The following is a 25,227-nucleotide window of genomic DNA, read 5'->3' on the forward strand; positions in this document are numbered from 1 at the left end:
TTTCACCCGCTCTGTCTTCATCTCCTCCTCCTCCTCATCCTCTTTGTTTCTCTGCCCTTTAATCAGATTTCCTCTGTCCTCTCCTCTTTCACTTTCTCCCTCTCTTGGCTGGCACTGTATGTTACATGATAGGAAAATCATTAAGAAAATTGTGTAATGAAGCCCATGAATATCAATTAAACCAAATTAAACTAATCAGAGCCTGGAGGGCTGACCTGCCGGCATATCACTCACCCCTTACTAATGAGTTTTATTCAGCCGTTGCTAATTAGCATAGTTTTGCTTTTATCAATCACTTATACTTTTTTTTTTTTTTACTTTTAGAACATGGAGAAAGTTCTGATCCGTCCTACGGCGTTCAAACCTGTTGTCCCCAAGAACCGTCATTCTGTGCACTACTTATCACCGAGGCCAGGGGGCGGCAGTCTGTCAGAGAGCCAGGCCAGCCTCAACCTCCTGCTGCCCCTTGGAGGGTCCAACAGCTCCCATAGCACAAATGGCAATGGAGGGAGCAGCACTTCAAGTTCCGATGGTAAGCGCAACTCCTTCAGCGGAGGTCGAAATGCTCGGAGCAGCCAGTCCTGCTCCATGTCCGATTCAGGGAGGAACTCCCTCTCCAGCCTCCCTACTCACAGCAGCACAGGCTACAGTCTGGCCCCCAGTGAGGGCTCCAGCTCTGGGTCTGGCACCGGGGGGCAGCTGGAGCCCTCCAGTCTGGGTAGAAACACTTCAGGTGGGAGTGGGAGCCACAACCACACTAACTCAGACAGTGGACGCTCCTCATCCAGCAAGAGCACAGGCTCGGGGTCGCTCAGTGGGCGCGGGCAGCCCCTGTCGGACAGCGGGTCCTGTGGCCACTCACCGCCACCGGTGGAGGGCTATGAGACGGTGGTGAGGGAGCTGGAGGAGAAGCTGAGGGAGCGAGATCTGGAGCTCCAGCAGCTCCGGGAAAATCTGGATGAGAATGAAGCCGCAATCTGTCAGGTGAGACATCAAGACGCACACACACACACTGACCAAACTCTCCAGTAAAACACCCAATAAAGAACATGATGTCATTATGATGCAGTACAAAGAAACACTAACTGGTGCCCTTTGCTCTGAAAGGTGTATGAGGAGAAGCAGCGCCGCTGTGAAAGAGAGATGGAGGAGTTGAGACAGAGCTGTTCAACGAAGATGAAGCAGACCTCTCAGAAGGCTCAGAGGGCACATCAGGTGCTACAGTTACAGGTATGCTTCATATAAAACATATTATTACCTTGTGTAGATTCATGCTTAAGATGTGAGTCTGATGCTTCACTCTGCATTGAACAAACTGTTCTAGTGTGTAGGGCAGTTATTCAAAATGGGTGTGTGTGTGTTTTTAGGTGTTTCAACTACAGCAGGAGAAAAAGAAGCTGCAGGAGGACTTCTCCTCTCTGCTGCAGGACAGAGAGACGCTGGAGAGGAGGTGTGCCACCATCCAGAGGGAGCAGACCCAGCTGGGGCCACGGCTGGAGGAGACCAAATGGGAGGTGAGAGAGAGTCAGACCCTGGAAAGGTGTTACATTGGAGGTGCAAACTGTGATGTGATTAAGTGTGCATACTGTTAACCATTCTACACCTCTCACTCTACTGTTGACTCGCTAACAAAGCATAGATTACCCCTTAAAGGAAGGTGTTAAAACACCTTAAAGGAGGTTAAATTAACCTAATTAAAGATTATAATCATGGAAGGGAGCTAGGTTTACCTTTCAGGAATAAACAAATCCATGATGTGTTTGTAATCAGCAATTTGAGACCCAGGGTTTTTTTCTTCCTTTTTTTCCCAGGGGAATTTTCAGGGTTTCAAGTGCTCTCTTTGACTTTCTTTCTCTGGTCCTTTCAGGTATGTCAGAAGTCAGGAGAGATCTCCCTCCTGAAGCAGCAGCTGAAGGAGATCCAGTCAGAGCTTAGCCAGAAAGCCGGAGACATTGTGGTGCTGAAGGCCCAGCTGAGAGAGGCCCGTTCCGAACTGCAATCCAGCCAGGCTCGATCCCAGGAGGCCCAGGCGGCCGTGAGGACGCGAACTTTGGAGCTGGAAGTCTGCGAGAACGAACTCCAGAGGCGCAAGAGCGAAGCGGAGCTGCTCCGTGAGAAAGTGGGGCGTCTGGAGGAAGAGTCTGTCCGCATGCGTGACACTCTTCCTAATCATAACGGACATCTACCTGGAAATGTAACTCTGAAGGGCCAATGCATGAGCCTCACCCTTCAGCAGAGTAGAAGCATGGGAGGCAGAGGAGGGCCGAGTCCCTGCGTTTACCGCGACGGAGATGAGGCTCATCTGGTGTGGGGAGGAGAGAGTGATGAAGCAAAGGCTCAGAGGCAGAATGCAGAGGCAGTGCTGGGACTCAGACAACAGGTACATGTTTCTATTTTCCCTCTTTTCCAGGCATCAGTACTGAATAACAACATTCATACAGTTCCTGTTTTATACCTATCATGAATCACGATATGATGAAAATGTGATACGATATGATACAGTACAGTATGATAGGATAGGATATGACACAATACATTTTCTTACCCCTTGTCTTGGACTTAATCACTTCTCTGCGTATATTCTCAGCTTAAAAGAATATATCACTTTTAAGCTGTACATTATAACTTTTCAAACAAAATGTTCTTCTTTAGTCTCTTTTGCAAGAGATAGCAAGTTGTTTTCAAATATTGTACCACAAGACAGGATCTGAAGTTGTTTAAAGTCCCTTCATAGAGACAGACATAGATTTACTTTATTGATCCCAAACTGGGAAATTGTGGAATCGTGTTCATTTGGCTCTATGATGTTAAAATGCTGCTTTTTCTGTGAAAGAACGCTTTCTCATGTTAATTTTGCCTATGTTGTTGCTAATGCATCTGTAATTTGCATTTTAACGTTACTTTAGAGTAAAGAAGCAATGTACCTTTTTCAAGTTTTGAAGTATTGCTGTTTTGTTTTTCTACATTTCATCTTTCTGTTTTCAGGTGGACAGGCTGAAGGCTGAACTCATGTACGAGAGGAGAACGAGTGAGGAGCAACTTTCACACTTTGACAATGAGAGGCGGGTGTGGCACGAGGAGAAGGAAAAGGTAAAACAGAGGAGCTTTTTTTTTCCTTGTCTGTCAATGTGTTTTTCATAAATGCCCTGATGAATCAAGGTTATTAAACAATTTCTAAAGAACACTTAAATAGTCTCTGTGTACTAACTTACTGTTCCTCTCTGCTCTTAGGTAATCCGCTACCAGAAACAGCTGCAGCAGAACTACATCCAAATGTACCGCCGAAACCGGGATCTTGAGCGAGTGATGAGGGAGCTGAGTCTGGAGCTGGAGAGCAGGGACATGGAGGACTACGAGGTGCACAGTGGCAGCAACGACATCCACTTTGAGGAAATCACCGCCACTGAGATCTAAAAGAGAACCCACACGCTAACAGTAATGTGCGCACAGGAACATGAAAACACAAAACCAAACATTGAAACACCAGGCAAAATCTGCACTACCTTCAACATGGCGTAACCTGGACCACAGAGCAAGCACTCACCACTTATCACTGTCAAAAGGGAGATCTCCAAAAGGTGCATTATTACTCTCTGCTATCACAAGCACTACAGTAAATCCTTACAACGTGTCTCTCCCCCGGACTCTTTATTTTTTTTAGATGGGTTTTTCCACTATAAAGCCAGCACAAAGACTTTTTTTTCAAAAACTGTGTTTCCTTTTTAGACCACGTTCAAATCAGGGTATCCGAAAAACAACAAGGAAAATAAAGCAAAAAAAAAGCAAAAAAAAAAGCTACTATATGCACAGCAATCTGGTCGAAGCACCGTCACACCTTTTCTTGGTAGCACACGAGGTTAAACAGCCGGCCACCAGCATGCATAAAAAGGATGCATCATGACCACACTCCTGCTATCAACACCCACCGCTGCCGGCTCTTAATGATGACATCATCACGCAACAACAACTAAAAACAACACTTTTCCACTAAGTAACACCAAAAGGAGAAATACATTGAAAAGTCACAACATCAGACGATCAGCCGTTTACGCATTTTACAAATTATACAAGGACAAGACAGATTTCCTCAGCGCTGTTTATTTGAAAAAGAATGTGTTTTCTGTTATCACTCCAGAGAAATAAACAGTCACCACCTGCAATGAAAGGATCTGCTCACCAAGGGAAACATGGTGTCATTTTCCACAACAGTCCTGCTCACTTTTGTTTGCGATGCAGCCGCCTTTGTTTGGAAAGGAAATCATGAAACCAGTTTGAACATTTGTTTCTTGGTTGTCTTACATATGGACATCCTAATCTGTCTTTTTCACTCCAAACCCAGAGGACAAAAACATGCAAAAGAAACGCTTATTCTGAAAGCTGCTCATGTCATCTGGAACTCCAAGAGTCACATTTGATCACTCTGTCAACTCATTTATTCAATGCTGCAATTTCTGACATAAACATTTACATTTTACAATTATGTAGCACTATAGAAAGCAGACTGTAGCATTGGAGATGTCACTAAGAGGCTGCTGATTCTCCTCTTTGTCTTTTTCTGCCTTTTTCTCCATGTCTTCTTCTTCTTTCTGTCTCTAACTCTGCTTCTTACTCAACTATTTTTATAACAGTGAAAAGCGCCTCAGCAGTCGGTATCAGGAATCTAAAAATGGAGCATATTCTTTTACTTTAGATGTGACGTCACTGAAGAATTTAAGCCAGTGTTTGAACTGTAGGCATGCTTATTCAGAGTTTCCGTTTATTCCCCTTTGTTCCCATTAGTGCTCTTTCTTTAGCTTTTTGCAGCCCAAAGCCAAAATAACACTTTAAAAGTCTTCCTAGTCTCACCGTAGACTATAATCTTCACTGACTCCTATACAGATAACGAGACTGGCATGCCTGCATGTCTTTATTATATCAGATTTCAGAAGAGGCCTGTTGAGATAGTGGTGAGATGATAATTTACAGAGGCAGACGCTCCATTGTGAGTTGTCGGCTGTTCAAGTCCTTGACTGACCTCATTTACATGGCGGTCATTTTCCAGTCCAATGTTATAGTCAGGGTTGGAAGCCTTTATGCTGTTTTAATGTCATACTGCTGGGCCCCAGGTCTCAAGTTTTACAAACTAAAGGACGAATCGTTGTCATCTACTGCTTCTTGATTGTTGAACAGTAAAAATATGGGGTACATCGTCGCATATTTCAATTGAAATCAACACATTTGGAAACCATTTATGTGTAGAGAACGGGTAATATTAGCATTTAGCCACTTTCTAGATATCAATGGCATTAGCGTTGATCTTCCGACACAATCGAAGAGAGAGGTGTTAACTTTAAGCTAATATTAGCTAGGAATAAACTTGTTAAATGATACAAAAGGAAAATGGCTAAATCCTACTTTATAGTGTATTGTTAGCTAGAAAATTAGCTTCTTTGCTATCAAAATGCGTTAATAATGTTAGCTAGAAGTTTAGCTTCTTTAACAAAATGCGTAAGTAATGTTAGCTAGTAAGTGGTTAGCTAATAGGTTATCATCTATGTTTTTTAATGTTTTACCCAAAGTCACTCTTTATTTTAACTATCAATTGTCGTTTTAGTTGTTCAACAATCAAGACGCAGTGAAATGATAAATATTATTAGAAATACTTTATTTGTATGACAACCTGGAATACAGTACAAAAGCAGTATTACAGCGTTTGAGCTCCCAACTCTGAGGGAAACGTCTGAGGAAATTGGCTGCAGTGTGAATATGGTACATCAGCTAGTTTGGAGCATGTTCATTTTTGAAACTGTGGGATTCTGTGTTTTCTCACAGTATATGCAGGGCTGTAAAACACTGAGCATTGTGGGTCTCTATATATTAAAAAAAAAGTATAGTGAGCTGAGAACTTTTATTTTACAAAGAGTCTATAAAATTGAATAATAGTTAAATGGAAATCTATATAATGGAGGAGATGTTGTATATTTTTTTATATATAGCACCTGAAGATATTTTGTTGTAGTACCGGTATAAGTGTTGGTTTAATATACAAAGTATAAAGACTTCTATATAAGAATATATCTATCACATACCAATATTTCAAATGATGGATCAGTTTCAAATGGAGGCGGCAGCATAGAAAGAGTGCACCTAATACTGTAATGCATGACAAATGTTTACATGATATACTCTTTGTGACACAACTTACACTCTAATGACCAAACTTTGCATCTGTTAAAACAGTTGAAAGCTTTTATTTCGGGCTCTGTTGTCTCTCCATTTAGATTGATCTTTCATTTGACCATCAGTATCATAATATCTCACATGGTTCATGTCTTCATTGTTGGGTTTTGTGCACGTCATTTGTCTGTTGATGAATCAGTCACTCAAAGGTGACCCTTTTTATGCGTTAAGTGGAGGTCAGCGGTCATGCAAAGTGAGAAAAGGTTGTTTCCTATACTTGGAAATTCAGTTGAACCCTTTGCAGAAAATTTGATCCGCAAATATGATCGATTATAATACATTATGCATGACATTTCCAGAGTTAAAAAGTCTGCATTGTGCATAAAATGTTCACATAAAGCATTGGAAAGCGCCTTTGAATGGAACAAGTTGGGTTTGTCCAACCGTGTTCGAGTTGAAAACCAGACCTAGACTGTTATTTACTGACCACAGATGCAGCACAAATGCAGATTAGCAACAAGTACAGGTGTATCAAACCAAACTGAGTTCTTCACTGAAAGTTCTTTATGCATCATTGACTTCCTCCTCCGCTGTTTCAGTTTTCTTCATTGTTGCATAACCGTTTTCTGTGTAAATATGTAAAACACTTCATAGTATAACAGAGTGACATTGTCTTTTATTCAGACAAATATCTATTTCAAATGTAGCCACTGTGACTAGACCAAAGCAACGTAAAACCTTTCTTTCTTTTTTTGTGGCTTTTTTTTCTCATCCTTTTGTGTGCATTTTTTTTATGTTTACTTACATTGTGTCTTCAGTTATTCATAAAGTCTGTAGTTGTCCTTGTATATTTTTATGTGTACATGTCTTGTACAAATGACTGTGTTTTTAATTAAAGAACAAGCTGTCACACCTTAAATTGACTGCTAATGACATTTTTTTTACACTCATCGATCACGGGCTGATGAAAAATACTGACTGAGCTTTCATCGAATTCAAGTTATTTCTAAGTGCTTTGTAATAACTGAAAGGCAAAATGTATTTTTTTTTAAACCTTTAATTGCATGTCTGAAAAGCAACATTTCACCTTGAAATCCAAGCTTGTGCAACATTAATCAGTGTTTTCCCCTCTGGCTGTCTACAGAAATAAGGCACTATATGCACAGTATATTCCAGAAACCTTCCTGCCAAATTCTCCTATACCCTTCTTTGATTTAATCTGTTGTCTTCATGTCTTGCATTTCTCTTTGACATGTTTTTCCAACTCCTCCCCATGTCTGCATAAGCTCAGCCCTCAGCATGGTGTAATTAAGCCTCTAAAGTGGCGGATTGGTTCAGAGCACAGGCACTCCTGCCAGAATAATACAGCAAAAAGTACCCACCAAAAATTTGGAATAATCTCTCCCCATGACATCCCCTAAACCCAAACTATCAGTTTTGACATAATACAGGGGATTAATCTGGGTCTAAATCTATAAATCTGATAAAGCGGGATCGGGTAATCTCCCACTGGAAGGCCTGCTGGACTGAGATGATCCAACTGAGAAGTGCAAACCACTGGCTCTACAATCAGAAAGTGCCAAGAGATCACTTGACGCATCATGCAGTGGCACAACTTCAACCTAGGAGAAATTCATGGTCCACACGATATAAAAAAAACCCCATATATTTCACTTTTTATCCCGTTAATGTACAATTAATATTTTTTAATGTAATGTTGACTATGAATATTATAAAAGTGGTACAGTTGAAAAATGTATATCTTACATTTTATTGTAGCAAAATCTATTTCTAACCATCTCCATTCGACAGCTCCTTTGAACCTCCTTTGACATGTTAACTTTTCTCTTTGACATGTTTCCTCCTTCTTAAACGAATGCTTCTGTCCATCAATTCCTCCTCATTATGAAAGAGATCTACCTGTCCCATGTTTCCTCCTCTGTGGTGAATTCTTTAGTTGATTCACTCCCACAGGGGTTGCATGTTTTGTGTCCTTCACGCCTGAGCTCCTGCCTCGCTGTGAGGCACTCAAAGGTCAGTCTGCAGGTCTCACAGGGCCGGTGTGGGCGGTAGGGACCTTGGGAACCTTGACCACAAAAACCATCGGGTCTTTGGCCTTGTTGCCGAACGCTCGGCGAATAACATCCACTGCGTGCTGATGAGTCACTCCCTGCAGACTCTCGCCGTCCACAGACAGAAGTTCATACCCTGCCTACAGATTTACACACAGAAAATGGAAAAATATGATACATGCAAAACAATAATTTAACACAAAATAAGATTTTTAGTCCTTATTAACAAAATATCTTTGAGTGTCTTCCACTTCTCTGTATCCTTTTTTTTTTTGTAGCAATCGGTCTCTTTCCACAGCGACATTAAAGACACTTTCCATAAATCTGCAGTGATTGTGTTCCTTAGCGAGGACCTGATGCCATAGAGAATTGTGCCTCTCCTGCGACTTTTATGTATTCACACTGAAGGCCGTCACTATTGCACACATAAAGTTTCCCCTTCAGCACAGGGTTGTTAGAAAAAGAACATACACCGAGACAAGCACACGTGCACACGCACACACACACATGAAATCTCTGTTTCCTGCAGAATACGAACAGAGAGTGACAAAACTGTGGAGCCCCTAGGAAAGGAACTTCCTCTGATGTCATCAGCGTTCGTTGAGGATGCACCTGCCTCATGTGTTCAACCTCAGTGAAGGTTAGAAACACAGAGCAGACAATGCCAGTGGCCATTGTTGTATCTCCACCTATAACGTCTTTTCCCTTTCCCTTTTCCTCTCCAGTCATCAGACATTCATTTTCCTTTTTCAGCACGAGCCCTATTTATCTTACAGGTGTCAAATACATCTGGATGATATAGGAGGAGAAGGCCGCCCTGACTTTGTCCTGACAGCTTTTCAAACGGCTCAGCAGACAGTCTTGTGTTCACCACTAACCTCATAACCTGCCCTGAGATCAGGATCAAAGATTTAGATCCATTTAACCAAACGGCAGATTAAAGGTGCTTTTTCATTTTGAAAAGTAATTTATTTGAATTAAACAGATCCAACCTAATCTGTCGCATCCTCTTTGCAGCTTTTTTTTTTGGAGCACATTCATGAGTTTCTCTCTCTTCTAGCCAATGGATGTCACAATCTAAAAATAATCTAGCCTTTAAAAGTGACTATAGCTTGCATGGAAGGATCAATGAAATGTTTATCAGTTTTACCTTACAATTAAATTCAACATAAGAAGAGGCGTATTGGCGCCATGTACCGCTTATTTAAATCTCTACAGATGCAGTATGTAAGCCATACTTGCAAAAAAAACATGTTGCACCAAAAACTGAATCTTTCATTTGAATCTTATGACATTCAGTCAAACCCAGATTTACAAATAAAGTATAAAATTATGAATAACATTGGCAAAAAAGTAATTTGGATTCCTCCTCTAAAGACCACATACAAATTCATCGAATGTATGGGAACTGATCCATCTGTGTTGAGATATTTGAGTTGGACGATAGACCAACGATACATCAATGAAGCTGCATTGCTAAATTGGCAAAATATTTGTCAAAATCAGGACCAGTTAATCTGGATATTTTTGACTTTCTAGTGATAAGTAGCACAAAAGACTAAAAATAAAAGTTATAGTATCATACAGCGTGTATTTACTCCACCCTGTCACACAGTAACAGGAGGCACATGACAACATTTCCTCTGATAAAAGCAGGTGGTCAAAAAACAGGAATACACATGGCCACACGTCTCCACACACACAAAACAACATTCTTCACTGATTATATGTTATCATGAGGGTCAAAGGAAACAGGATGCATGTTAACACTAAGCTGAGCAGATAGCTGGGAGCCAGGGAGCTGATATGGGCCAGCTGACAAGGCTTGTTTTGAGGTGTGATGTAGAAACAACAGATAGCAGAAGGGTGCTAGCAAGTTGCTAAATATCTGCAGCTTACACTATGACTCTGTTCTTAGCCATGCTAGCAGCACTCTGGTCCAAACACAAATATCTCTACAACTTTCAACATGATGCGATTTGGTTCAGACATTGTTACAAACAACATGAATCCCTCTGAATTAAGCTACCTCCATATCTTCAGCATATTATCTTTGGTATTAAAAGCAGTTAGCATACAGACGTTGGCTCAAAATACTGCTGTGCCTAGGAGCAGTTCCTCAAACACATGTTCATTTTTGAGGGCCCTTGACTTCGAGTGAGTTCATCAAAACAAACTACAAGGGGTCAAAGCCAAAACCTTTACATGGAAAATTTGATCTCGCTTGCTTTTGTTTTATTTCCAAAGCGTAATACACTGATTTAACTGTGCTGTCATTCCATTTGATGTTAATGGGGATTTTTCGGCAAAACTTATAACAGTCCTATTAGGATTTTTATGTGTTGCGTCATTATTTCCTTACACCAGTATCATGTTTCGCTTCCTGAAAGCATTCCAGGAATTTTCTTCTACAGCCCAATTTAGAGTCTCCATCTGAAAACATTCATTTCAAGGGCCATTTATGGGAGACCAATATGACTTGATCCCAAAAGAAACATGACACCAGGAGGCACCCAAAATGAATGGATGGGGTCAGGCGCAGGGGCAGGGGCAGGGGCAGGCGCAGGGGCAGGGGCAGGGGCAGGGGCAGGGGCAGGGGCAGGCGCAGGGGCAAGGGCAGGGGCAGGGGCAGGCGCAGGGGCAGGCGCAGGGGCAGGGGCAGGGGCAGGCGCAGGGGCAAGGGCAGGGGCAGGGGCAGGGGCAGGGGCAGGGGCAGGGGCAGGCGCAGGGGCAAGGGCAGGGGCAGGGGCAGGCGCAGGGGCAGGGGCAGGGGCAGGCGCAGGGGCAGGGGCAGGGGCAGGGGCAGGGGCAGGGGCAGGGGCAGGGGCAGGGGCAGGGGCAGGGGCAGGCGCAGGGGCAGGGGCAGGGGCAGGGGCAGGGGCAGGGGCAGGGGCATGGGGGACTTGGTATGCGATCTTGATCCAAGCTGTCTCTTTTTGCCAAGTTCTTATTTCTATATACCACGATCTTAAACATTATTTTCCATTTCTGGCACTTTTGTTGTTCTTATACCGGATTTCTGCTCCCTTTCTTGTGTGTGTGTGTGTGTGTGTGTGTGTGTGTGTGTGTGTGTGTGTGTGTGTGTGTGTGTGTGTGTGTGTGTGTGTGTGTGTGTGTGTGTGTGTTGCTTGTTTGAACATAAAGGCAGACTTGTATACAGGAATTTTGAAATTTATATTTTTTCTATATCTGAAATCCTGGATGCTTTTTATGTTTGATGCTTCAATCAGACATTAGACACATGTAGCATTTGTCAAATGATAGCTAGCTGTAGGAAACACACAGTACATAAATAACCTATAATATCAGGCAAATATTTAATGTGTATTTAAGCTGGTGTTGTTTGACGTCTACATCTTTGAATCTTTCTAAGAATTAGCTCTTTGTTACCAGTAATGAGCGAGTGCGTGTATCAGGTGTGCTTAAGTGAACCAGGCCAAGATCACGGACGACTGTTAAGTTACTGTGCGGTCGATATATTACCAATACATTAACAGACCAGCACCTGTGTTCCTCATTTATAATGGAGGTGATGTGCTACTTGAGACAGCCATCGACTCATCTGCTCTCCACTCCTCATTACACATAATCAACCTCTTTGTCATAGACCGGCTTTCTTATCCCAACAACTCATAACCACAGGACAAAGAGTTGACGGGTAATTAAAATACACTCCAACCAGGACACACGTCTAAAGTGCTTAAGAGTCAGGGGTGTGTGAAGAAAGAAAAGTGCATTTTCAAACTGTGAAGGAGTACGATTGTATTTTACTTGATTACCAAAATAGTAATTTTTTGGAACTTTTTACAATCACTATCACCTTTTTTGTCATATTGGGCCTACTGCAGTGATTATTTTTGTTTCTGCCACAACTGCTCACCTTCAGAGCCTCATTTGTAGACGCTGCTCCTCCTGGGAAGATTTTTTGAATCTTTATCATGGGCTGGACTCTAGACTCCATTCCTCCAGAGATACTAATACCTGAAATATTAAATAAGACAATCATCAGAAGGACTGCTTTACAGTAACAGATGCCTATATTATCACTAGTTTTTTTTTTTTACTGTGCATACACACTCTGTGCTCTTGGACAGATATCATTAAAAGCATTTAACGCTTCCAAATCCCGAGTCAGTTTAAAAATTTGTGATACCATGCCCTCTACTGGTGATGTAATGCACATGGGATATTCAAAAACATTCAAAGGGTCTGCTTTCTTATTTTTATTTGTCAGTTTTATTCATGCTGAGGGAAGAAGACTTATAACAGATTTAGAATCTTGCATAGAGATCTCCCTTGAATCTGTTTCGCAAAGTGATCGCAAAGCAGAAAGTACATGTTTTTCCTGTTAGTACTTACCCAGAGATGGCTTGGCCTTGGAGATAGTCAAAGAGTGGATGTCATACTCCTCAGGCGTCAGACTGTGACCATTGTGTGAATGTCCATTAACCAGCTGACTGCTCCCTTTGCCCCTTGACGGACTCCTCTGTCTCTGCGACTCAAACACATCGGCGAGCGGGGTTCTCCCTCTCTGCTGTGAAGGAACGTGTACGCTGACCTCTGTGTAGCCCTCCTGCCGGCTCCGTCTCTTGTCTATGCTGTCAGGACTCGCCTCCCTCCTCACTCTCCCACGGTCGTTTCTCACAGGTGACCTCCCTCGTTCAGGAATCGCATCTCCTCGATCAAACACTGACAGCAATGAGACCTCGTCATACAGCGACTCCCCGTTCTCCCTTCTGTTCGGGGAGCGATGGGGTTGGCGCCCATGTTGGGTGCTGTGTGGGGATTCTGTGAGGAGGGAGCTGTAGATGGGTGAGGGGCTCCGGGAGCGGAAGAGCACATTTGAGGAGGTGTAGTTGTCCACAGGTACGTCCAGCAGAGGGGTGAAGGCGCGGGAGGGAGGGAGATGGCCAGACTGTTGGCTGGACAAACGCAATCTCTCCAACTCTTCAATCAGCTGACCCTCTCGTGAAGTGTCCTGGACTGGCTGCAGGTGGAAGCCGCCCCTGAAATCTGGACAAACCAGAAAACAACAAGCTCAGCTTTAAAACAGCAGACCTTCTTCTTTAGGATGTCAACCAGTAGAACTCCTGCATGTAAACACAGAGAGTATATTACTTATTAGACATAAGAAACCGTGTCATTCATGTCCCTGTAAACATGATTCAGCAATTTCAGACCATTTGTGTCTTGTTTTCTAACCAATGCAGGACCTTTGATCTATAATGACAACGCTGGATAAGATGTTTACATGGCACAGTATTTTGTAGTAATAGTAGTTTTACTGTAAGATAGAGACAAACTGTTGGAGCAAGCAGATAATTATACTCCCCTGACTTCTTAAAGCCCCTTGAGATAGAACTGTTAGCAAACATATATTGTTTATTTACAAAGCAAACAAAATCCTGCTTGTTGTTTTGAGGCTAAACTAAAATTATATTAAGCAGAAGTTACCCAGTTTTCTCATATAATCATTGTTTCTTATGATACCATTTTATCCAAACAGGACCAACTATACGCAGACATCTTTCTCCAAAACAGGACACAAAAGAAAAGTTCCAGTTCCTGTTTCCAAAACTCAGACACCCAAAGACTGTCTACAGAGATACCGTCTGTCTGTTCTATGACACACAGATGGGAGGCAGTGGATCAGTGGTAGAGTTCAAAACTTTAGCAGAGCCTAATGCAGAAACTCTGGCTCCAAATGACATCACCAGCGCATTATGTCAGCACCTGTCGCATCAACCATCTTCATATACAGTTAATGCTATGACCTCGTGACCTCTAGCCTGTGACTTTAGAACGTGGGATGTCTGCAGTCAGGTGAGGCTGTATCGATTGAGTGTGAATGAAGCAGAGGCTAAAAGCTTCTCTGTATTGTTGAAGTGTCACAGCAGCCAGAGAGGCACGTCTCGGTCCTTCAGCTGGCCACAGAGATGTAACATAAACCTCTGCTTCAGCGCGGGCACAGGAAACCTGAGATATAGTGTGCACTGCGAGGTCTGTGTGTTTTTTTATATGAGGTCGAGAGGTGGGAACGAGATGGGATATGGTGTGTGGATGCAGGTAGAAGATGTGAGATGAGGCAAGAAAAAAGTGAAGTGAGGGAGGAAAAAGTGAGAGCGAGAGGAGAAGGAAACAAAAGGTGAGAGGTCTAAGCCCTTTGTGTATCTTATTTTCCACAGGGATTAGACAAAGGGCAGAAACCAGACATAGACAGTCAGGAGAGAGAGAGAGGTGAGGTTTAGAAAAGGGGAAACTGTAAAAGGTAGAGGAGGGAGCAGATGTACCTGGGATTGGGGTGATGAGGTGACGTCGAGGGGTTCCACCACGAGGGGAGCGCAGAGCTGGAGAACGCACTACAGAGAAATACACAACTAAAGCTGTAAAACTATATTTGTTACAATCTTTTTCTGAGAAATTGTGTTTTTATATTTAACTTGATTGATGAAAAGATCAGAAAGTTAAGTACATTCCTGTGCTTACCAGAGCGACTCTTGAGAACATTGTACGCCTCCAGCTCAAAGGGCATGACCATGCTGTCAAAACGACTCAACTCAGCAGTGGGTATCAGCATCCTGCAGAGGATATAATCAGTTAGATACACACACACACACACACACACACATTTTATAATATACTTAAAAGGTAGTGTGTATTCTCTATATACTATGCATCTCACCTTATTTCTCTGAGAAGCAGCAGTTTCTCTGGCCTGTCCAAAATTGCCAAAAGGGGGCGTACTAAATCTTCAATTACATTCTCCGATAAAAACTGAGAGAAACACAAGATTGGGGCATGAATTAAACCAAAACTGTGAGAAAAACAAGTAAGTGAAGTTGTTTAAACAGAAAGGTCTTCATCAGGTTGCTTCTGGAAATTTCAGGGAGCACTTCTAAACTTTTACACACAGGACTACTCAGCCTGTGAAAATAGATTTAAAAAAAAAAAATGCTTCCTGCTTTGAAGAAGTGTTTTTGTAGAGGTGATAGAAGAGCTGAAGAGGGAAAATAACTGTGGGGAAGAGAGAGCGGGGATGACATACACCGATGGTCTCAGGTCGGGAGTCGAACCAACAACCAGTGCATCAATGACTTAGCCTCTGTATATATAACCAACTGAGTTTACCAATGCAACTGAAAGGCGTTTTAAAGAAATAAATAACAAATAAATAAACTTAATCATGTAGAAGATCTATCTGTGCACGTTCATGGGGACTTTTGACAGAACATCTGTGTAACAAACTGAAGGTTGAGCGTTTACAAAACATTAGAAGAGACTTTCTAATGATAGAATCCAAATGCTGTTTGATAGTAGAATCATCTCTTTTTCACAGGTGATCTTTATTTGACACAAAAAGCCAAAGATTTGTTTTACTAATCGTTACTAATACTAGAATCGTCTCTTGTGAGTCCTCCAACATCACAGAGGTGACATCTTAATTTGCTTTAGGAGTCCCCTAACTGTTATAATCGTAGCATTTCCTCCAAATATCAGGAACTAAAACCACAATTGTTCATTCATGGCAGGTTGACACCAGACAAGGCAGCATGTTTTCATTACTGGTAACTGTGTTGATTAAAATTCATAGAGATTTTGTTTGTTTGTTTAATTACCATGTTGAAAGCCAAGTCATTCTGTTATTCAAGGACTCAATATCTTCTTCAGTGATGGCAAAAAGCCGGCCAATGAGCTGATCCCCTGAAATTGGCGAGGAGTGTGAGATAGACGGAGAGAGCCAAGGGGATCATAGGATGTTTGATATTTGATCCAAATCAGAAATGACAGGCCAAATCTGTCTTTTGTCACAGCTGCTGCCAGACACATCTATCACTAAAGGACACTCAGAGACACAGTAAGCCTGTAAGAAGTCCAGCTGATTCTCATTCAGTCGGGGGAGCAAAACACAGACAGGACAGTTCCACTGAGGTGTCAGAGATGGTATTTTGAGATCAGGAACTCACCCGCTGACAGTGTCTCATCACGGCAGTCACCTCATCCTGGATCAACAGCTTCTTTGCCATGTCCTCCACGTGCTGCAGGGTCTCCAGCCGAGGCAGCAGGCTGCTGTTTTTAAGCCCAGCTCGGGATTCTCTCGGGGAGGTCAAGAGCTGGAAGGGGCGACCCCGCTCCTTATCTAAGATATTAAAGTAAAAGATTTAATATAAAAACGCGCAAAGGAGAATAACTATAAAAAAAAATGAAGAAACAAATAAAGAAAAATCTTCAAAACTACTTTCAGAGCTGAAAAAACATGTGCATGGACATAAATAGCTGTCCTTGCCCTCACCTTTGTCTGCGTGGTGAGACGGTGACTTGGAGCGACTCTTCTCTTTACGGTCTTTCTTAAAGAACAGGTTGACAAAGGTTTTCGATCGCTGCAGGCTGGATTTACCCTCTGCAGAGCGCTTTTCCTTCTGTTGCCTCTTCTTCTTCTGTCTGTCCTCTGAAGGTTAAAGGGCAAAAAGACAAAGTATTAATGAATGCTTTGTCCTTCTAAATTTGCCACTCAGTGAAGATAGGGTTCTTTTTCACCAGCAAAATGTATCTAATCTTCTAATGTTCTGAAACTCTCCCAGGCCAACTTAAAACAGCAAAGAGAACCCAGTTAATTAACCCAACACATAAATCTAAATCTGACTAATAAGGAGCAGATTCTTACATATCTGTAAATGTCTTAAGGTTCTGATATCAACAATTCATGATTTCATTTGCTGCACAAAAAGGCAGCGCCGTTAGCTATATTCTGTCTTCTTTTTTTTTTAACTCTTTATGGGCCAATTTGCAGACAAAAACACTCATGCATGGAAATTTAATTTGCTCGACAATCCAGGCTATGAGCTCAGAATCAGCCTGCCAGAAAAATATCAGGCAAGCAAAATCAATTTCATCCTTCAGACCCCTCCTTAAAACACTTATAAACAGGATTTTATGTGTATCAATATATCATGATTTATACTTTTTATTTTGATCAATTTTTTTGCTGTACCAATAGGGTGATTGTAAATGCTGCAGCTTTATCTTGTTCATACAAAAACCCCTTTCATTTCTGGTGCCATAGGAAGAATAGGACAATCTGCATCTCTGTGTACGGGCCTGAAAACATAATTCATTAGCTTTGCCCTGCTCCCTGTTTAACTGTTAGCCAATAGCAGAGGGTGATTCACACTCTCCGCTATGAGTACAGACTGTTCATTTCTCTTCCAGTCCGCTCCTCTGTTCACTGCTGTAAATCTGCCACTGTGAAAAGTAACACAGTAATACTGATGAATAGCAGTTACATCAACCCCCCCCCCCCCCCCCCCCCACCCGCCCAAACCAATCCCATCTTGTGCTCCAGCTTACATAACAAATGTCCAATCAGCTCTGGGCTCTGCCCCAAGTCCCCGTCAGGTCCTGAAGGTATGAATGAGCGGGATAAATTGAAAAGGAAAGCGTAATAACTCAACAGCCCCACCAAGGTCTGGGTGGATATTCCTCTGTATGCTCGTTCTTATTCATTTCTCACAGAGGCACAACAAGTGAGAGTAAAGGGCAGTGATTAATCATGAGTCCGAGTTAACTTTGTGCTCTTGAACAAATCCCGTCTGGAGCTTAAATCAGCCATGTGGACTCTGGAGGTTCCTGTACACATCCTGACCCAGAGTGATGGAGGAATGGGAGGGGGGGGGGGGGTCATTAAACTGACTGGGAGGTCTCTGGAGGGTGTGAGAGGGGGTCTTATCACATGGTGAGTTCAGGTGCTGCTACAAAAATTAGCTAAAGATATGAATGTGACTGCCATTCTCACTGTGTTTGGGTTCTCAAAATGTTTGTTTCTTTACTTAAATAGACGATAATTCTGCTATACTCAACAACAACAATGCAGAATAAAACTGATCTGTTCTGGATTTTTGAGAGCAATATTTGTGTGTGGGGGGGGGGAATGATACATTGAGAATGAGAAAGTCACTCATAGCCGCTGTAAACTTGCTGCTCCTCTAAAATGTCACTTTATTTATCACGTGTTGTCTTGTGTTGCTGATTGTGTTTTTAAGAAGACAATAATTCGCTCACTGTAAACTGAATGTGCCTACGACTACCTTACACAACCTAACACATGACCAAATCTGACCCGGCGTCCCCCCACAGCTCTCACCTGACGCAGTGATGTGACTCTGGGAACGTCTGATTGGCTTCCGTGGTTTGCTCAGGGCCATCAGGGCTGCCGTCTTAGGTGAATCTTTCTCTACTTCCTGTTCCCCTGACGACAGCGTCCTCCTCCGTCCCCGCCCTCCTTCCCCGGCCCCACCCATCTCCCTTGGCCCCTCCCCTTTCCCACGTATGACTGTGTCCTTCAGTAGCACTGTGGCACCTACAGTCCGGCTCGTTTCTGAAGCAACCAGCCTGTCTTGGTACGACCCATTAGATGGGGGTAGGTCCGGGTAGTTTAGAGGTTGGGGGTCAGTCTGTATGGCTGTGTCAGTAGTCCTCTCTGCACGGCTTGCACATCGGGAGCGGTCCTCTGTGGAGATGGCGACATCTACCATCTCAGAGCCAAAGACGGGAGGGAAAAGAACCTGGGAGAGACCACTGAGGGAGCTGAGGGGGGTGCTGGAGGACAAGGAGGAGGCCGAGGAGTTGGAGTCTGAACCCTGGGAGGATGGTGCAGGGCCTCCATTAGCAACTAAAGAAAACACACCATGATTAGAATCAAATATGGGTATCTTAAACCTTATAGAACTGCAATATTTGAGAAAGAAATGCCACATTACATGCAAAAGTAACTAGGTTACAAAGTGATTAAGGTTTTATACAAGCTCCATTTCCTAATTTTACAGTCGTCTTCTTTTGGATTAAAACCTCTCCGCCCTCATGTTTGCTTAATCCTCTCAACTTTTAAAGACAGAACAGGAAGCAGAAGTTCGTCTTCTTTTCTTTCTTTTTTTTTCTCAAGGGAAGCTCCAAAGTGAATCTGTTTCTTGACCCAGATGTCAGGTCATGCACTGTTCCAGACAATTTAGCTGTCTTTGAGTACGCTGAATTAATCCCTGGCTGTGTTGAGAAGTATTTAAAAAAAATAAAATTAAAAAAATAAAGATCTGAGTCATGAAATCACAGGGTTTATGTATAAGCAGGCTACATGGGGTCCATGTTCCAGTCAAACAAGATTTTTATGGAGAAACCAACATTTCACTTTGCCTTTGAGAATGAAAAACTCCAAATATATATATTTTTTTAATCTACAATACTTATAATTAAATTTAGTTTATATAGTACAGATAATGATCCTCTCTCCTAAACTCAGCTTAAACTCTACACATAGTTATTAAGCCAGCAGATAAGGGAGGCAAATAGTCACACAGGAAAGGGACAATTACAGTTAAAGTTAAATAACAGTAGATATTATAAAACCCCTGACACATTCATTACAATAAGAGACACAAACACTAATTAAGAAGATTACAGATATACATTAAAGACACAAAATCATCAATGCCAAACAGAAAAATGATTTGGACGGTCCAGATGAACCCAGGCCCAGCCTCTTCTATCTGCTCCCCAAGATCCATAAGTCTCCTGAAACCTGGACGGTCCTCTCTGTTGTTCAGGTCGGCCGGTCAACCATACGCCTTCACCTAATCTAACCCTAACTTCATTTATAAAATCTTATCAAGTGAAGAGTCAACATACGTTTGTCAAGCCAGCCGTATTCAGCCACCATCTCCTTGAACGCAGGGTATCTCCCAGCTTCCTGTTTGAGTAGAAATAAATAAATGAGTCTTCTAAATCACAAACTATATACATAATCAAACAAGACAAAAGCACACAATGCTAACGACTTTGTTGTTTTCTTCAGTACCAGCTAAAAAACTTTAGCGGCAATACATTGTTTCTTTGTTTGTTTTTTTGCTGCTTTGTTTTTCTTCTTTCACGATCAGTAGCTATCGCTGTCTGTGATATCATATAATGTGAGATGTTTTCTTACCTTTTGAATGCATGAACAAGCTGCAGGAGCTCTTTGTATATAAGTTTAAAATGTAAAAGTTATTTAATGTATTGTAATTTAATTGTCAAATATCCACAATGTCATTTAGAACAAAAAATGGTGCAGATACATATGTTGTGTAAAAACACAAGCAGAGAGAATCACTATCAAAGGTGTGGACAACACTGTCAGCTCAAGGCGATCTTTTTTGAAAGAGTGTGCCACTTAGGATTAAGAATTAAACCTGATAGTCTCTTGTGTCTACTTTACAGGGTATTCTCACCTACAGTATATACAGATTAAATACACACACAAGGCTACAATAGAAAGATTTCCACACAAACCTTGTATACAAATGTGCGACAGAACCTCATAACAAACCATACGTTGACCCTTGATTTATTATATGTGACTGACATACATATGAGTCTAATACAGAACAGACGGAGGACATCATTTTAGGCTGTCTGTTGATTATAACCTGATCCCTGACTGCCTTTGAATAATGAACGTAGTCCTTGGCTGTTTTTCACACGTGGAACCTGAGATCAGAGGAGTAAAATGAGCATGCAACGATGTCAGCGAGCTTGGAGAGCACACATACGTAGGCACTGCACAACAAGCATGTGCCCCGTGCATACACACAAACACGCACACAATGCACCTTTATCCAAAAATGACACAGGTTAAGTGGCACACATGCATGCACACACAGACACACAAGAAATGGAAAGGGCTGCGAGCCAGCTGTCCGCTCTGCTGTGCCCCCCCTCCTGAGTGGAGCGGGTGTTGTTTAACACGCTGTTGCATTTATTATTGTGTCACGGCACGTTAAAGCACCCAATCAATTGTTACGTTTAAACCTGAGCAAATGATTCACACCGCCATACAGCACAGCACAGGGGATGTGTCAAGGACCAGAGGGGACATTTTACTGGAATTAAACGTAAACCTGCATTCACTGATTATATTGACACTAGAGAGCAACAAGCTTTAAAACAACACAGACGTATTACAACCCAAATGAAATGCATGATGTATTATCATATCCAACAGACAAGTCCCAACATCTCCTTAGAGTATCATCATGCTCTTTAGCTGCAACACGTTCTGCTAAAAGACGACTGTGTTCATCTGCCCTTTGGTGCTGAATAGGTCGAGTACATTGTTAGCTGATAACAATGATACTTAAAGCAGTAGAGGTGAAATGGAACATTTAAGGTTGCCAGTTACCAAAACAATAAGCATAAAGCACACCTTAAAGCTGAGAGCAGCGAAAGACTAAGGTAATAACTTCCTGGTTTTTTTATACAAGAATCCTGACGTAGTTCCACAATAATCTTTTGATCCATCATGAATGTAAAAAAAAAAAAAAAAAAAAAGCATCATTGCAGCTTTATATATGACTTCAAGTGTATGGTCTCTCACCCTGATGGTCAACATGATGTGTGTGTGGCTCTTCAGCACCTCCACTGCATTGCTATGAGTGATGTCATCAAAGCTGACTCCATTGGCTGCGAGGATTTGATCGCCCATCTTGATGCCATGCAGCTCTGCAAGCCCACCAGGGTCCAGCCTGACGAGAGACGGTGTAACAATGGAGTTACATTCACACATATGTAACTGAGCCGTTCAAATAAAGTGCACTTTCTGAATAACTGGCCACTTATATCACCCTTTTATTTCATGTTCTACTTTTCTTTTAATTAAGATGCATTCACATTTTTTTTTCTGTAACTGTATGTTGTGTTTACGTTTGTTTCTTTTATCAAAGACGGTTTTTTTAAAGGTTTGTTTTGGGGGATTTTTATGCCTTTGTTTAGAGATAGGACAGTGGATAGAGTCAGAAATCAGAGAGAGAGAGAGAGAGAGCGGGGTATGATATGTACAAAAGGAGCCACAGGTCAGACTCAAACCCGGGCCACCCGCTTGGAGGACTATAGCCCCTGTACAAAGGGTGAGCGCGCTAACAAACAGGCCACTGGCGACCCCCCCGATCAAAGCAGTTTTTAACAACTCTTTCTGTAGCTGAAATTAAGTTGAGTCAAGAGACCTTCCCTTTGAAGCCTGCGGTTGCCTTGATCTTAAAACATAAAAAAGAAAGACAAGAAAACAGCTAAAGATAAAACAATGTGATATTTCATTCCTGTGGGAAAAGTCGGCTCTCATTTGCTTCCCTTCCTCTTTTGTGCTCAAGGACACTTCAGCAGGCTACATTCAACCTTTAGGCTATATATTCTTTATTCTGCATCATGCACATGCTGCACCATCTTGATTATTATTATTATTTTTTAAAATCTGATGCTGATGGCCGATCCAGGAATAAAACAAACAATGGCCGAGAGTAATTAAAAGCACACTTGGTTCATACTTGGAAACATAAATTCCCAGTCCGAACTCTTTGCCTCCTCTGATGTTGAAGCCCAGGCAGTAATCGTCTGATGTGGTGAAGAGATGTACGATCCTGCGGAGAGCGCTGTCTGAACTGGCTTCTGACGGCGTGCGACCGCTCTCCTCCACCACCATCCGCCGGTGAATCAGATCCACCCTACACACACACACACACACACACACACACACACACACACACACACACACACACACACACACATCTGTAAGTAAGTAGACATATTCACAAATACAAACATTCCCACACACTCCTTTTCCCCTCCCTTCGTTGAGCTCAAGTCTGTCAGTATCGGTTAATCAAATAGCCATAAAGGTCACTGTGGTAATCCATCCACTGCTGCCACATGAAACCAAGATACAGAATATCCCAAAAGAAAGATAACCAGCGTGAGCTACAGTCTAGTGACAAGACTTTACAAAACAAGAGTCATACAAAGGTCATGTTCATAACAACAAGGTCGTCTAAACAGCCTTTAGTACAGTTGCAGTTTGGTGCAGCGATCAGGTTACCCAGGATGTAAAAAGATTTATTTCGAGATAAGATTTAGGACAATATTTTGGAAGCCACATTTGCACTGACACAATATGAACGACTAGTGAGTTGTTAAGCCTCACCATGTGGTCTTCTCCTTGGAGTAGCGGATGCCGGGGATCTTTCCCACCCGTCTCACCACCATCCTCAGCCTGTTGTTTCCTGTCAGGACCTTCACAGCGCTGCTCATGGTGATGCTCTCCAGGCTGACCCCGTTCACCTCCACCAGCTTATCGCCCACTGTCAGCCCAGCCTGCGCTGCACACACAGGTGGGACTCAGCATGGTACACAAAAGTAAATGTCACACAGAAACAGAACTACACAAACGCTCTCCTAACCTGCAGAGCTGTCGTCCTCCACCTTGCTGACAAATATGCCAAGTCCGTGTTCAGAACCCCCACGGACACTGAAACCCAGACGCCCATCTGGACTCTTATCTACAGTCACTGTGTGAAGGTCTTCACAGTCATCCCCTCCTGCAAACACAAACAACAACAAAATACAATGACATGAACCCGATTTAAACCGTCCTATTGCAAAACACTGACATGTGGTGTTGCAGTCAGAGGAGAACAAGTTTTAAAACATTTTGCTGGTACTCTCAGTTTGTAATATAACTTTTTACTATATATGAATCTTTTTATTTGAAATAACTGAAGAGCTATTGAACCATGACACTTAAAAAAATATAGCTGTGAATTTTCTAATAAAGCTTCAATAAATAGTTGAAAACATCTGCAAGATCTTTAACCAAGTCCAGTTGCCTTTTGATCAAGTTTTGAATTTATCATGGATAAATCTTCCAATTATCATTATTTTGCCTCTTAATGTTAGAAAATAGTGTTAAAATGAATCACTAGGTCCCAAGTTAAAAGTTACATCCTCAAATAGCTTGTTTGGCCAGATCAACCGCACAAAGCTCAAAGATGTCCAGCTTACTATCATAAACAAATACAGGAACAGATTATAGCTAGATTGTAGGAACCAAAACTATGGTTATTTACTATAATAACCATAATAACCAATTCATTCAGCTCTAGTATCTTCAGCCAATTGCATTTTGAATTTTAAATTGAATTTCTCCAACCTTAAATCCAAACTCAGACTTTTGACTCACCATCTACAGGTGCATTGATGAGGATGACCCTGCCCATCGGAGAGGACGACCTGTGTCTGTGTCGGTTCTGCTTCTTCAGCATGTAGCGCGTGGTGCTGTGGGAACCCCCTGCCTGGCCTCCGCTGTGGAAGTGGGGGTGCCCCCCTCCATTTGTCATCTCCCTCCAGCCAGAGGGGTGAGAGGAGTGAGCCATGCTATGTGTCTGGAAATGCTTCCCTTAGTCATCCAGACAGGAGGATGTTTGGGATTTGGGGAAGTGGAACTCTTTGCTCCTGCTGGTCCAAAGTGGATGTTAAAATGCTGGAGTTGGTCCCCTCTGGTTGGTCCCCACCAAAGCTGTTGATTTACATCCCTTAAAAGCAGCTTCAGATCATATATAAGCTTCACAAAAGAATCCAAGTTCCAAATGACAAAATGTGACAAAGAAAACAATGAACAGGCAAACTCATCATTTACATAAAGAGGTCAAAAAAAATCGTTATTGAATGCGCAATGCCTAGTTTTCTTTGTAGTCCAACAAAGAAGGAAGTAACCCACTTAGTTTCTTTTCAGCTTCTGAATCCATTCCCAATGAACTCATGGTCCCTGTCCCCCCCCCTGTTGCAGCTCAGATACTCCGGACCAGTGTGCCGAGAAGTCAGCGGTGCATGGTGATTCCCCTCGGGTCATGTTTAATTAAATGGATGCCTGCTTTGAAAATAATATGCTGTGAGTAATGAAGACTCAGAAGCTCAATACAGGATAATAAAAGGCACTCATTTGAAAACGACTTCTCTATAAAAGTGAATAGAAAATAAGCAACGGTGTCCTTTTCTCCTTGTAGGCCTACTTGTTTATTTCCAGCACCGTGGACAGCGACTCAAATACAGTAAACACAAACAAGAATTGGCCTAGTTTTGACAGTTCAGTCATATTAATGTAAAAGTAATGAGCAAAACCTCGGGCTTGTTGTTGACGTCGATTATAAAA

The 25,227-nt window shown here is 42.3% G+C and overlaps 2 protein-coding genes across 3 annotated transcripts in view; one reads left to right on the top strand and one right to left on the bottom strand.

Moving 5' to 3' along the window:
• The window catches only part of LOC109975614 (leucine zipper putative tumor suppressor 2 homolog), a 46,887-nt gene extending 39,809 nt beyond the window's left edge, over positions 1–7,078 (top strand). For both annotated transcript variants that reach the window (XM_065959484.1, XM_065959485.1), the window contains 6 exons: positions 325–984; positions 1,108–1,230; positions 1,368–1,514; positions 1,868–2,380; positions 2,986–3,090; positions 3,232–7,078. In XM_065959484.1, the coding sequence (XP_065815556.1) occupies positions 325–984; positions 1,108–1,230; positions 1,368–1,514; positions 1,868–2,380; positions 2,986–3,090; positions 3,232–3,414 (1,731 nt within the window). In that variant the 3' untranslated portion in view covers positions 3,415–7,078. The remainder of the gene's footprint in view (positions 1–324; positions 985–1,107; positions 1,231–1,367; positions 1,515–1,867; positions 2,381–2,985; positions 3,091–3,231) is intronic.
• A 422-nt stretch (positions 7,079–7,500) lies between these two features.
• On the bottom strand, positions 7,501–24,933 carry pdzd7a (PDZ domain containing 7a). Its single transcript, XM_065959483.1, has 15 exons — positions 24,259–24,933; positions 23,480–23,617; positions 23,224–23,398; positions 22,571–22,747; positions 21,628–21,775; positions 19,905–19,965; positions 18,370–18,897; positions 16,522–16,677; positions 16,196–16,368; positions 14,914–15,005; positions 14,718–14,809; positions 14,522–14,590; positions 12,591–13,244; positions 12,112–12,212; positions 7,501–8,371 (listed from the first exon to the last, which is right to left on the bottom strand). Exons 1-15 carry the CDS (start codon positions 24,449–24,451, stop codon positions 8,195–8,197), a joined length of 2,934 nt encoding a protein of 977 aa, XP_065815555.1. The 5' UTR covers positions 24,452–24,933; the 3' UTR covers positions 7,501–8,194.
• Positions 24,934–25,227: the final 294 nt, after the last annotated feature.

The sequence above is a fragment of the Labrus bergylta genome, chromosome 10 (assembly GCF_963930695.1).
Source record: "Labrus bergylta chromosome 10, fLabBer1.1, whole genome shotgun sequence".
In the NCBI taxonomy this organism is placed as follows: Eukaryota; Metazoa; Chordata; class Actinopteri; order Labriformes; family Labridae; genus Labrus; species Labrus bergylta.

Coding starts and splice junctions, on each gene's coding strand:
- pdzd7a (XM_065959483.1), bottom strand. CDS start 24,451: ATGGCTCACTCCTCTCACCCCTCTGGCTGGAGGGAGATGACAAATGGA. Junction 21,776..22,570: donor CTGGGAATTTATGTTTCCAA/GTATGAACCAAG, acceptor GTCTCTCGTCAG/GCTGGACCCTGGTGGGCTTG. Junction 18,898..19,904: donor ATACGGCTGGCTTGACAAAC/GTATGTTGACTC, acceptor TGTTTTCTTTAG/TTGCTAATGGAGGCCCTGCA.